The sequence below is a fragment of the Bombus pascuorum genome, chromosome 2 (assembly GCF_905332965.1).
Source record: "Bombus pascuorum chromosome 2, iyBomPasc1.1, whole genome shotgun sequence".
Taxonomy (NCBI): domain Eukaryota; kingdom Metazoa; phylum Arthropoda; class Insecta; order Hymenoptera; family Apidae; genus Bombus; species Bombus pascuorum.
The window spans coordinates 21,027,580-21,043,083 of record NC_083489.1 but is presented as its reverse complement, the minus strand read 5'-3'; the positions used below and the strand labels follow the sequence as shown (position 1 = coordinate 21,043,083).

General features: G+C 29.7%; 1 protein-coding gene across 2 annotated transcripts in view; it reads left to right on the top strand.

Annotated features, from left to right (window-relative positions):
• Positions 1-15,504, top strand: part of LOC132904513 (serine-rich adhesin for platelets) — a 210,698-nt gene that overhangs the window by 181,801 nt on the left and 13,393 nt on the right. For both annotated transcript variants that reach the window (XM_060955081.1, XM_060955080.1), the window contains one exon: positions 42-329. In XM_060955081.1, the coding sequence (XP_060811064.1) occupies positions 42-329 (288 nt within the window). The remainder of the gene's footprint in view (positions 1-41; positions 330-15,504) is intronic.

The window sequence follows — 15,504 nt, the reverse complement described above, 5'->3', positions numbered from 1 at the left end:
TTTAATTAAATTACTTCCCTCTCCTCTGTTTTAAAATCCAGGTCCATTTGTAAGAGAAGGAGTGTCACCAAGTCCATCACCATTATTGCATCGTGCAACGCCGAACGTTCGAGCAGTGACGAAGATGAGCGATACGGTGGATGGCTCAAGCAAATCTACGCCACCTACTTCGCCCCAATTAGGCAAGGTGATCATCAGAGCGGCGAAAAGTCCCGATCGCGCGGCCAGTCCGGATTATGTACGAACCCCGACGACGGTGGTTGGTCCAACGAGTCCGACTCCTCATCGACAAGTTCGCGGGGCTTACGTCAACGTGCAAGACGACGAAGGTAAGGCGGCTTCTGATACGAGCACTGACGAACGCGACTGCACTTGCTGTGCTGGTAGATTAGAAGCGCAATGTACACTCGCGATGAATCCTCAGCCTAACAAGTTGAACGCACCACTGACCACCAACGGAACTTCGTTGCTTTCGGTCAAGAGCACCTGTCGAACGGCCTCTGGGGCAATAGCACTGGCACCGAGTAACAAGCTGTTAGATCTGAATAAGTCCAAACTCTGCTTTAACAAAACGTTCACAGAGAATGTAATAGTTAGGTCCACAGATGTAATTAATTGCGATGAGAATCACCCACCGGTGTTCGCTACTGATAGTTTGATTCAAAACGCCCAAAAAGATTATCGAGTCTTGAATAAAGTAATCACGCCTAAGTTGGCTCCTAAAGCTACGAATTTACGCCTTGACTTTGAGAAATCGGCTCTCTGTCCGAAAAATTTGAGGTCGACTGGAAATACTCCGAAGTCGAGCAGGAAGTTGCTAGTGTCTGACTTGGACACGCCAAACTTTCATAGGAAAATTGCGAAATTAAACTCTCAGTGTGATAGCCAAGAGATAGATGTTAAAGAGAATCATAGTCATTTGAGAAATGAAGATAAGTTGTTTTCTACTACATCTGCTATTAACGAGTTTAAATTAAACGAAAGAGACGCGATTGTAGATTCAGATATTGGCGATATATCTGACGATAACAGTTGTACGAAAAGAACTCAGATATTTAGCGGTAGTGATAGAATCGAACGTAAAGTGAAACGAAGTGAAAGTTATCGAATGGCGAATAGTCCCATAATGTTTATTAAAAAGTTTTCTATTAACGGAGAAAAGTCTTCGAAGATTTGTAGAACACCGTCGGAAGAATTACAAGAGGAATTGTTAAAAGAAAGGATCAATTATCCTGACACAATTTCCAGTCCTGAACCTCCGAACGTAAACTTTGATATGAACGTAACGATCTCGATCCCCGTTACGACTGTTTCAAAAAGTCCTAGGCCCAGACCCATGGACATTGAACCTGCTAGAGTTCTTAAATATTCTGGCAATGACACTGAAATTTGGTAATCAATGAAATTTTTTTATTAACTGTTGACGTCTGTTTTTATCAGTTACAATTAAACAAATCAATTTCAGTTATATCGGCTTCTATTCTTATAAGGGCAAATATCACATAATGCGTATAAAGATAGGATAAAGAAATTATGTCTAAGAAATTAACAATAGAATAATGGGCGGAATCGTTTTGTTCGGTTAATAGGTGTTAAAATGGTATTAGTGAAATTATATTATTAAGTATAATAATTGTAACATTTCTTGATTTTTAATAATCCAATGATTTTGCAATTATGTATCAAACAGCCATGTTATATGTTTTATATTCAGAAGGTCATAATTTTTTAAATTTTCAAACGTCTTGTTGGTAATTCTGATTATAAATAAAATTTCTGATCTATATAAATATCAGAACTTACACAATTCAACAGTTTGAGAACTTTGTATCTGTGATACTATGCAATAATACATATTGTTAAAAGTAATTGCCGTAATAATATTGGTTTCGTTTTATCACAATCAAGGATTTAGGAAGGCTCTTATATTAATAGTGTTTCACCAATTTAAGTTTGCTACTCCAATATAGAAATTTGTATGTACTTGAAAAATCTTTACTAATATTCTTATGAAAATATTTTTAAAAAATTGGATATTCAAATTACATGATAAATTAGTTTACAATTTTTTTTATACAAATTTCATTATGAAGAAGAATATTCTAAAATAAATGACAGACAAGTGCAGTTAGAAACTTTTGATCTGATAAGTTTTATTATCGTAAAATATGTGTTATTAGGTATTTTTCGTGCTACGAGTTACTTTGAACGTTACTTTATTAAATTGTCTATGTCATTTAATTATTATAAATATATAGAGTGACTATACATAAACGCTTAGCATTAAATAGGAATTAAGAAATTTGTTAAAGTATAATCTAGTTGAAAGGATATAAGGAAAATTATAATAGTTTTAAAAAGTATCAGAAAAACATAACAGACACTTTCTGTTTATAGATATATCTTCCAGTAATTTTTGAACAGAAAATTTAAAATATTCTCTAACTAGTAAAAAGCCTGAAAATAGAAAATAAATTATTTTGGTTAATCTAATTCTGAATTCAAAACAGTAAAACGAGAGAGAGAGAGAGAGAGAGAGAGAGAGAGAGAGAGAGAGAAAGAGAGAGAAAGAGAGAAAACTATTTGTTATTACCCAATAACAAGATAAAAAATGACATTTATTCATTCTTTTAATTTTATCCTCGTTTTGTTATATATATTTTTGTAATTCTTAAAATACCTTTCATTAATAATTAGTCGTATCATATATATGTATACATATATAATATATAAATATATAAAATTATATATATATATATATAATACGACTAATTGTTAATGAACGATATTTTAAGATTTACCAAAATAGGATGAAATTATATACTTAACAATATTTTGATAAGTTCATTGTTCGATTCGAAATAGACGAAAAACCTATATCTATGAAATAAAATTGTTTTAATTAATTCCAAACTGCTTCACGTTAATAAACTTATAAAAATTAATCTGTACTTCTCGTACACATAAATATCCTTCAATAGACATTTAATTTACAGTTCATAGACAAAAGCAATTTATATAAAGAAATTAATATTTTTTAAATAGAAATTCTTAAATATAGAAATGTCTAAATACTTCATAACTAATGAAATTTCTAAAGTACGTAACCAATATCATTCAATCTTACAAATTCACTAACAAAAGAACTCGTATTTGGTATTTTCCTGGTTGCACAAGTATCTTAGAAGATCCTCCGTTCCTTGTTGCTCGAACAGTTATGTAAATCGCGCATTAGATAATTGCCGAAGCCAGGGCATCAGAGCAGTAAATAGATCGATCAGCGGGAGATCTCATCAAGGACCAGCTGGAGCGGGAAAGAATAAAAGAACAAAATACAAGAAAGCACATCGATGTGGAAGTTATCAGTATATACACGTATTCCAGCTCTCGATTCTACGAAAGGAGAGTACAGGCTAACGGGAGAGTGTCATTTGCTTGGAGATTAATGAGGGCAAACGGCAAACGATCCGTTCGACGGTCGCGATAACGAGATCGAACAATGTTTTTCCGCGTTAACGTAGACACGATAGAAAAGTCACGTTTCCTGTATCTACCGACTCATTCGTCCGATCTATCAGCAGCTGCCCCTAACTTAACGTTGCGAAACGATAAATACGAATTCTCTCCTTTTGTCGTCTTTTATGACGTGCGGAATATTTCAGAGTTCAATAGTTTCGATGATAAAAGCCTATCGAACCAGTCCCAACCGATGTATGTACATAAGTGCATGCTTTTCGCAAGGTTAATAGATAACATTACATGCGCATTTCCATTAGTTTCTTTACTTTTAACACGCCACGGATTTCCTATTTTTCGTTCATAAGCGACCACCTGATTACTCTATCGTAGTCTTTCCTTCTTCAATCATACACAGTTATATATACTCTTCACTTATACATGTGTATATACTTTATACTAATAGAGCAAGTTCATTTTTCTGCAGAGTTTTCTATCTGCTTTCCAATACTTCTACGATTTTTCACACGTTTAAGCCCATTTCTCCTAATTTCTTGCTAGTTAAATGAGTGTAAATTATTGCATTCTGTAATACCACGTTGGATGCAAAATGTGATATTATGCAAGTACAATGCAACTGGTAATACAATACAGGATGGGGTGATTCATCAAAATAAATAAAGGACATAGACTAAAATTTTTTCGTATGTAACTTCGTTTCAGAAAAATGTAGATTTGTTTAGAATAGAGAGATGTTTTACTTTGGATATTTTTCATATTCTTATATGTGATGTACATTTTATATAAACTATATACATAGAGTGATCGATAACATGTGGTAGAGCCGGAAGTGTATGTAACAAATAAAATTATTTTCGAAAAAATTCATTTCAAATATATATATAATATATATAAAAAATATTTATAATAAATATGAAATATATATAACTCTGGTAAGTGTTAACAGATCTCGCTGTAGACTAATATCTCTACCTATATTTGTATTTATTGAATTTAATAGTGAAGGACACATGATGAAATAGGATACTTATACGTGATAAATTTTATTATTTTAGAAATTGTTACATTGTTTCCTATTTAATTAAATACCAACTGATAAGTTTATATCCTATTCTTCCTATTAAAATTAAATCTTTCTATTGTAAAGTCATTGAACTTGTTACATTGTGTGTTCTCCACTATTGCATTCGATAAATAAAAATATAATTAGAGTTTACAACGAAATCTGCAATACTTATTACATAAATACATAAATTCAGCTTTTCGAAAATAGTTCTATGTTTTCACGTACCGTCATCTTCTTTTACATCCTCAGTTACACCACAGGTCACCCTATATATAATCTATATTTAATACACAACGTGTGTAATATATAAAATAACCAAAGTGAACATTCATTATACTATTTGGTGTGTGATACATATCTCTATTCAAGTTCCATTTTTTAAATTTCATATAAATTTCATATTCATAAGAATATAGTGTTATATAAACATCTCCAATTTAATAATTTATATTTATTATTTTTTACTTTGAAGACTTGAAACTTAAGATAAGACTCAAATATTGCTACAAATAAAACCTGCTATTTGTCAAACCAGAACCATAATTCACGAAATGAGTGTAACTTCATATTATGAAGCACATATATGTATTATGGGGTTAACATAAATAGTTCGATGATTCAGAGTTCAACGGTTTAAAATAACCCTTTACGATTGGGACACATTTTCATTAATTCGTTTCATTTTTTCAATCGGAACCTATATCATAATTAAGATGGAAATTATAAGGAACATCACGGCAACATAAACGGTTGTTTGTAAACCGTTGTTGAAACGAATCCTTCGTAAACTGCTATTATGTTAGGGAAAGGAATTATAGTGCGTTTGATGACGAGTGAATAGGAAATTTTTGCCTCGGTGTACAGCATACAATAAAGTTAGCAGTGGAGACTGATAAGCTGGAAAACTCCAGGGAGCCCCCAATGAAGCCTCACTTTGTTAGCCCTTATCAGCATCATTAGCCGCTGGCTCAACAACTAACAGAATTGCATCAGACGTGATGTTTATCCCAGTCGATAATTCGAAATCGAGATAAACAAAATTCCCTCCTACTCGTAGCAGACGATTCAAATACTTTCGAGCGGATGCCACCATCCTCAGTTCACTTCGATCTGGCCACGTTCACGTCCGGCAGTCGCCTAACTCTACCGATTAAGCGATCCCTCAACCCCTTCCGAACTTCGTCCCTTTTCGATGATTTCTATCTATTTCACGAACTTAAGTCATCTGACATTATCAACGGTAGCTTACGTAACTTTTCGTGGATTTTGCATCCTCTACCTATTCCTTAAGATCAACTTAATTTAAAAACTAGTACCGTAAATTATTTGTCTATCATGCGAATATGCAAACTTAAAATAAGTCGATATTGAAGTTATTCACGATTTTCAATGAACATTCGTCGTGTTATTGTTCGGACATTGTATGGAGGCCGGTGCACGAAGCATCAGGAAGTTGTTAGATCTTCACGCGTGAATGCATTGGCAGTGAGCTGGGAGGGGAAGAAATTCGCGGTTTTAACAAGTGGCGATGATAAGGCGGTATCTATCTAGCAACGAAGAGGAAACCTTGTCGCTAGACAGGCAGTCGCCAGCCTTGATAGTTTGAGAGAGAAATCATTGTAAGACGAGTGTGGTCTTTGCGATTTGACAATCGTCGTAGGCTACAGTTGCATTCCAACATGCTGGCGAGGCATTTGCTTTTTATTGCGACCAGACGACATCGTAAGTCAAAAAATTTCTATTTTTGGTTTTTTTTTTTTTTTGCTTTTTATTTCTAACTTGCCACAATATGTTCTTTAGTTTGATTATCGGCGTTTTGTTCTTTTTCTGTTTGAGAAGTCGCAGGTTTTGGTTTGCTTAGGAAATATGTATGTATGTACATAGACGCATTGTTCCGACAGTGAATTATATTTTTTTGAACTTGTTATTGACATAAGTACTGCCATTGTAAATAGCAAATTTTGCCGATTGTTAAACAATAGATGTTTCGTATTCGAATGTTAATATCTTTTGTTACAATTTATTTTCGTTGGAATTAATTTCAGTAATAAGTGGTTTAAGCTGGCACATAAATAACATAATTTTTCTGATTGTTACTTTTTATTGTAATAATTTTTATTTGTCGGTATTTGTGTTTTATTTTCTCGTTGTTCGTGAAATATATACACAAGAGTTCGCGTTATATGTATGTTTCCATTTAAAAAATTTCCGACGAAAATTGTTATTAACAAGCACATTATGGATTATGCAAAATAAGTACGAATAACAATTAAGACTGAATTTACAAAAAATAATATGTTGCGGTAAATGTTTGATTGGTTGCATTTACAATACATGCATGTTTGGTAACGCATGAGAATAGTTTTGATTGCTCTCATACTCCTGCTATGATTTTAAGATTATTATGTCCCACTTAGTTCTCATTTTGACAAATGAAAGGATTTTTAATGTCTTATTGAAAAGATTTACCATAGCATTGAAACGAGTCTTTCATATATTCTTAAGATTTAAAAATATTCTCAATGATATAGAAAGCCAATTAAGTTAAAAACAATCCAAATGATATAACAGGATTAAGCTTAAATCATCTTGAATGTTCTCAAATATCTCTTCGGTATGATAGACTTAATCTATTCAGGTTTCCTGACACTTCAGCAGGTACAACATCCTTCATTATATCTTACATATAAAAATCCAAATCAAAGGAACAGACATTAATTCTGCTAATCTTTTCTACCGCATTATTTTGTCAGATCTGTTTTAAGCGCATATATTTCATTCTTTTTATATACAACACTTTTATATAAAGTAACACGCTCGTAACCAGCGATACATACATATATATGACACTTTAAATTGATTTAAATTTTGTTTTAAGGTGCAAAATGAGTGAATATACAAATACATTTAACTAACACGCGGACTGACACTTGCATAGTTGATTGCGATTTGTTTGTATCTTCGTTTTTAAAACAATATCGCCTTACATACTTCGTATCTGTATTTTCTCCATTATTATTTGATTTAGTTTTGTTATACTACAACACTATTATATATGTAAAAAAATAAAGTTTCCTAACCAATCGAATACTATCATAAACAAAGTTACTCCATTTTCTATAATAATTCCTATAAGAGAAATAGGAATCAAAGGAGTAAAAAATTAGTTCCAAATGTGGAACCGATTTACTTTTGCAATAATAATTGTGTTCTGACATTTGTATTTCTTTATTAACGACTTTTAATATCAATGAAATTGATAATCGTATAATATCAAACGAAACAATTTTATGATTAAGTAATTATATCAGATAAAGATTTGATAATATGGCTTGCGTGTGAATAGGATATCTCTTCCATTGATAATTAATCTCTGTTTGTTTAATGTAAAATAATTTAAATTAATTTTAGAAATAAAACCTGAAAAAGAGAGAACGGAGAAGATTGGTTAAAATCAAATATTTAAATTTAAATTGGTACAAATACAATACATTTTCAGTTGTTTTGTGACACTACAAGTGAAAAGTTTTAGTGCTTTCGCTAATAGTGGCATATTTTGTGTTAAGTTAGCTTTATAATGTCACTGAAATGACCCACAAAGATTTCTTTGTAAAATTTAAAAAGTACTTCCTGTAAAATATACATTTTTTGAGTTGTAACATTATCCATGCCAGGCAGTGATGTTATAAAACATGCTCATTCTTGACGACAAGTGCGATACGTAAACAAATGTAAATAAAACAAGTTGCTATCAATGAATGATTAACTTTTATGAATGTTTACGAAATTTGATAAAATACAGTGTTTCGTCTTGAATTATGTCCGATATTTTTTACAATTTTTCTCTTAATATCTACTTCACGAGCAACTTGTTGGAAAGGGATAAATCTAACGCAAAAATGTAATAATGATGTGGGGAGACAATACATTCATAGGCGCACGCTTTCGGAAGTTTGATTCCTGTGAACCTATACTGTATGATTTATACTGTATGGTCTATTTATAAATGGTTTTTAGAGTAGAAGAAATGCGTAGATTGTTTTTTCACTTTGATTATTACATACATATTTATTAATACAATGATATAAAGAATATACAGAATCTTATGAAGTGTATTTATCTCAATTATCTTCATTATTTCAAATAATAAATGAAAACTCTATGCAATAAAAAAATTGTATGATTGCGGGAAAGATGTAACATGGTGGGAATAATTATTATTATTTTATTTATTTTATATTTCACCGGTACCAAGTTATTCGATATCGAATTTTACATTTTTATTAATTTCTTTTTTCGTTTTAACTAGATTTGATCTTACCGGGCGTAGCTTCGAACATGCTTCATAATGGAAACAATACAATAAAGAAAGTCGAATATTTCTGAAATGCGGTTTGAAATAAATAGCATGCCTTTCTAACACGTTCAATGCTTATGGTAATAGAAAATTTTCATACAATATCTACCTGTGATTATATTGAGAAATATAAATTATTATGAAATACTTTTCCATAAATTCGAGATTTTTAGTTCACACGCTATATTTAAGTCGATCACATGTATAATTTAAAAGTATGTGTCGACGTGAATATGTGTGAAATAGGGGCAACCTGACCGATTTCAATGATCTTGAAATATGTTGTTACAGTCAACTTTCTAAACAATTTTTTCCTATATGCACATATAACCGCCACGACACGTCCCTTGGCTTTAATTTTTAGATACTGATCTGGTCCAACCTGTAATCCATTGATTTTTCTTTTTTATTTATACAATATCAAAAACGATTATATTTCTCATTAATGAGTTAAGTTTAGGTTGGGCTGTATAAAAATGTGGACACCTATTCCAGGATAAAGTGGAATCATAAGTTACATTTAATTGAAAGTTTTTGCAAGTATCTTGAAAACTAAGATCCAGCGGCGCAGCGGTTATACACATGTAGTTGTAGGAAAATATTGTTCATGATAACATAATTCAAGGTCATTGAAATCTGTTAGGTCGCCGCTATTCCCAATAATTGCAGAAACAATTCTGATTACTTTGTGTAAATATTTATTCCAAAATTCAATTGATGAGACGCTTCACATGTATATTGAACAAGAATGGAACTGTACATTATATCACGGAATTTATTACAAGAAATCTAAAATATTTAATCTAATATTACCTACTATCATTGTCAATCAACAAACAATTTTGCAATACAAATGTAACTTTCTTACTCGGCGATGAATTTTACGATAACACCCATTAAACCCATTAAAGTATTTTCGATACTTAGTCCTAAATAACATTTAATATTCAAATAATTTCGCTCTTGTAGATTCATATTGTATTTGTAGCTACTTTCGTTTCGTATCACCATTAAATGCCTTTGATTCTAAATGGCTTCTGATTTAAACTAAAAGATTACAATTTATTTAGCAATGGTGTACGATTTATTAAAGTTTTATAAAATATATTTAAAGATTAGATACAAGTCTTCTGGCACATATTCTTTAAAAAATTTTAATTCATTGACGCAAACATATTCCAGATTAAATCAAATTGCTTGTGCTTTTGTTAATAAGTTAAAAGATATTTATCTACTTCCACATTTATATCAAAAGTATTTATTTCTAAGGGGAAATTTAAAAAATAAACACAAATATATTCACACATACAAACACATAAAATTAAGTTTCTAATTTTTAAGGTATGTTCAAAATTATATACATTAGGATAAAAGATGATAAAAATTGATTTTAAATTTAAATACTAACATACTGGTTGACATTGTACGATATAAATGGAATTTTATTACTCTCGTTTATAATCGGTTTCCTGCTGAATACTTTTCGAGTTACGTCACGGAAGATAACCATAGGTCACGTTCTGTTACTTACAAAAGTGGAATTACGAATCATTGCATGATATATTTCTGTCATTTGATAACCGATTAGCTTATATGTTTGAAGTAATTTTATTTAACTCAATGGCAAGTCACCTCTAATCGACAATGGAAAGTTTCATGCTACTTTTGTCCTAATTCTATCCCTTTAATATTCCATCGGAATTTGTTTTTTTTTTTAAGATTCTAATAATAAATTACTTTGCAAGATTTATATATACGACACAGTCGCAATAAACATATCGCATATCACAACAAACATTTTGTAGATGTTATTTTGAAAAATTTTACAATTTAATTTTTCCATCTACCCAAAAAAAAAAAAAAAAAAAATAGAATTTTTTATTCTTTCTACTATAAAAATATTGGTATATTATTGTTTGGTATCATTCAATTCAAATAATTTTTATGGAAAATAGTTTCAATAATATTAAATACACATAAATTATACTTTGCCAAATTTAAATGAATCCTTTATTAAATTTTAAGAGTATGAATGTCACTTTATTTATTATGATAGGTATGTTACTGAAATCTATGAAAAAATTCATTTGTAAACTTTTGCAACGTTCATTTCTTTGCACATTTTAAAGTACTTATCTAATTACATTAAATATGTAAATACATATATATTTATTTTTCTCTACTTTATTAACACGAAATGGAATACTTACTAGTTAGTCAAATAATGTTTTTAATATAGTATTGGTAGATAGTTTGAAAATAATCGAAAGCAAAGGAATTAAATAATAAATAATATATAATATAAAACAATATTTTAGAAGATATTATGATTTATAGAAATCAGTACGGAGTAACAAATAAAAGCCTTAAACCTACCAAATAAAGATATTTCGTTTTTATCCTCATTTTCAAAATAGTAAAATGTCAGTATCATGAAGAAATAAATAAATTGCAAATCAAATTTGTTTTCTATCGAAAATGCTATCGAATACTTTTTTGTACTTTTTGTCATTCTGTTTTCATTTTTCAGTATTTCAAAAGAATGATTTTTAATTTTTACTTGATTTTCTGTTCTGGTGTGTTCTAAATAATTTCATACATATTATAGAATATTTATATCAAGGCTGTATCATCATTCATAATACCATTGAATAACACTAACCATACAAATGAATAACACTATGAAATTTCTACATCCAATCTTCTATTAAGGGCATCATTCATAAATTTTGGAACAATTCGTTTTCATGTAATAGTATTATATCTTAGAAAATTCAGTTGGGATTATATGACCAGTAACGTAGTATAATTGTAATCAAGGCTTTTGCACAATACTGTAGGATTCTTCATACATACACATCATTCTTCGCTTTTTCTTTGGTGAATAACATGAAACATGATGATATTAAAAAGAAAAATTCGTAGCGATATCCTGAATACTCCGTATAACCGAAGAAAAGAAATGTTTCATGGCGCTATCATTTTACATTCTTGATAATCGTCTTGGCTGCCGCATATATCATAGTAGTTACTGAAAAAGTGGAGCAACATGACATGTTGCTCGATAAAAATGAAATTCACTGTCTGATGCTATAGAAACTTACGCCGTTATTAAATCGTTTCAAAGAAAAATATATCTGTCTCGTCAAATTTTATCCTGTAGAATGTGATGAACGCAAGGAATAATTAATTATCGTGCGCAGCATTTATCTATAATTCTTATGTTTTTAACATATGACGTGTATTTACTGTTTTAGTTATATGAATTGTACCATGAATCATTTATATGAACGTCTAACAGTAAAATTTATGTAAATTATTGTTTTTTAGTGATATGAAGCAATTTTCGACTATCAATCGTGTTAATGAAAATAATCTCATGATATGCGAAATGTAAATGGACAATAATATTATACATATAAAAAGCGTATTATAAAAATCTTACATAAAGAAATAAATTAAAAAAAGTTGGTTAAAATTAATGTATACGAAACTTGGCTTTTTAACAGCCACGTTGAATACACAAAGAATATTATACATATATGTATGAAAATTAACTTTTTTACTCTCGATTGGACTAATAAGTTACTAATTATTTAAACAGTAAATGTGGTTGTTTTTGGTAAAGTTTAATGTATTATATATTCTTTATAAAATCATTCAGAAAAATATGTTTCTATTACTTATTAGCTAAAAACTAAATTTTCTTAAACGGTAAACAAATCAGTTCTGGTTTGAGAAAGGTTAATAAGTTAATCTTGACACACATGCATGACATTTTCGTGTTATACGTGTTATTACACGTATTACAACTATTGCTAGACATCAATGGTAGATACTAAGACAAAATATCGTATTATTAAATCTGTTTAGTAGCTTAAAGATTATTGATCAATGTCGTTTTTCTTTATTTCTAAAATATTAAAATAATCTGTCAACCATTAGTATCAATTTCATAAGAATCTGCAATAAGTTTAATAACTGTGCAAATAAAAGCGTAATGAAATCCGTCCATGTAAATAAATAATTTATTAAATTTAGAAATATAGATAAATTAAAAGAATTTTAAAGTAATTAATTTTAAAAAGTGCAACGCCTTCAGGCCACTCGATCAATATCCATTATTAATTCCTTTAATTTTTATATAGTAAAAGGTGCTACCTGTTCGAAAGCAATGACCGTTGAAAAAAATCTGTCGAAACGAAAAAGGACCTGAAAAAGTGTCGAAACTTAATAGGAGAGCAAAAGAAACATAAGAAATTAAGCGGAATATATCGATACTTCGCAGGCAGTGTTCACCAGCTGGAGATTATAGCCATTGCCCATCCTGCTGGCAGACTAGATTAAGTTACTATACAACTTTTTCATATATGTACAATAATGTACATATACGTATATATACGTTCTCGTATGTGCTCTTCGTTCTTTTCACCTTTCCTTTTACGAGTCAGAACATATTGGATTACAGAAACTTGCACGTAAACAGTGGATTCGACCACTTTCAAACGGGAGAATTGCTTGTTCTGTAAGTATTAGTATATGCCACGTATATGCATCGAAGAGAGAATTATAATAAAATCCTGTACACGATATACGGATAAATAACTGCTCCTGTTATCGTTTTTTGTTTCTTCGTCGTTGGTCGAGGTAACGAAATACAATGAAAACAAAGAAACGCAAGGAACATATGCAAAATCAATTGATCAATTATTGGAAATGCAAATTTTATGTGTGAAATACAAAATTGTATCGCATTATGTATAAACTTTCATTTAATTTGATTGCTTTCTTATGTTGGATTTTTGCAATTATTCATGTTAGAAAAATATCATCGTTGTAATGTAAATATACCAAATCGTATTATATATACTTCTGTTAATATTTACTGGGTGTCATCAGCGTTTACTGTGAATTACGCGCGTCATAATAAGCAGCGATGTATGCAAAGTTAGAACAAGAACAAGAAAAAATATTGTGTAGCAAATAGCAAACGAGTTCAGGTTTCGGCATGTGGTGAAAACGTGTGTGCCTCGACTTTGCCGTGTCGCATGTTAACTGATGCGTGCTCCTTCTTGCCCCTTGTTGTAAGTAGCGCGTAGCACTAACATTCTAGTGACTAACTTCAGATAAGACACTTCATCCACAATCAATCTTTCATCCACCATCGACACTAGGATGCACCGCTTATCAGTAAAACAAGAATATAATATATTGAAAATTTTACATATGGTGTTTTTAAAATGTTTCGTAATACTTTAAGGAGTATATTCTAGTAGCAAAAATGATGAAAAAATATCATGTAAATACAGGTCTAGTTGCAAATACTTTATTTTCGAATTATGATTTTTGAAGTTAAATATCAAATAAGATTTTTAAAGCTATTAGAGATATGTTTCTTATAATATTGCTTTACAAATATGACCTTTGTAAATGACAAGCTCTCGCTATGCTTATATATTTATTAAAAATTTTAACGAATACTTTTTATTATCTGGTTTTATCTGAAAAGTTGTGTAGGATAATCTATAAGTGAAAATATATAAAGAATTTTATGTGAAATTTAGTAAACGATTTATTATAAAATCTACGTTTCATTCATTTTTCCAAATTATAAGTAGATATTGAACGCAATATAAAACATACATATATAGTGTATAAATAGGAAAAGGTTTACTTATAAATTCAACTAATTGTATTATGAAAAGCTTATAAAAATTACAAATATATAAAACAAATTTCAAATTTTTATTTTGGAAATAATTACAAAATAATTAAGTCGAATTTTGTATAAGATTTTTCCTATCAATTTGCTTATTAGTCAAAGTTTAACTTTTACAAAAGATACATTTTTATATTTTGTTATAAAATATGAAAAAATAGCTACAATTATAGTTATTGAATTATTTTAAAACTAAGAACATAATATGAAGGTAACTTATTACAATAAACACGACTGATTTTTCTTATCCTATAATGAAAAATGTCTAGTTACATATTAAATATTTGCTGATAATTTTGTAATAAAATGTTTGCAGCCAAATCTAATGTTTCTTTTATTTTCACTTGATAATTATATGTTTACAGTTTCATAATAAAAACGTAAAACACTTTGTACATCGAAATACGAGAAAATCCAGAAAATTGGATTTTTAAGACTTTATTATGAGAAACACTAAAATACTTATAATTGTGTAGGTTATGCTATGGTAAAATTATATTGATATTTTATTCGAATATATTCTTTAATGAAGAACTTAGAACAGTTATAATTGAATAACCCATTCAAGCGCTTGATGCGACATTAAATAATAGAAATTTGAAAAAAATAAACTTCTTCGCTAATATGGATAGTACAATACAATTTTAAAATTGAATAAAATGTTTTAAAAACACTCTTAACTTTACAATTATTACCTAAATATCTATAATTAATTCGTAATTCATATTCGGTGTCGTCATTTTAATCAACGCAATCAAATAACACACCACCAAATACCGCATATTTTCATATTTCTCTCGCTACAGCAAGAATTAATCAGCTTGCGACTAATATTTAGAGATCTACTTACAACCTGGGTAGAGGAGCATGCAGTATTTTGTACCG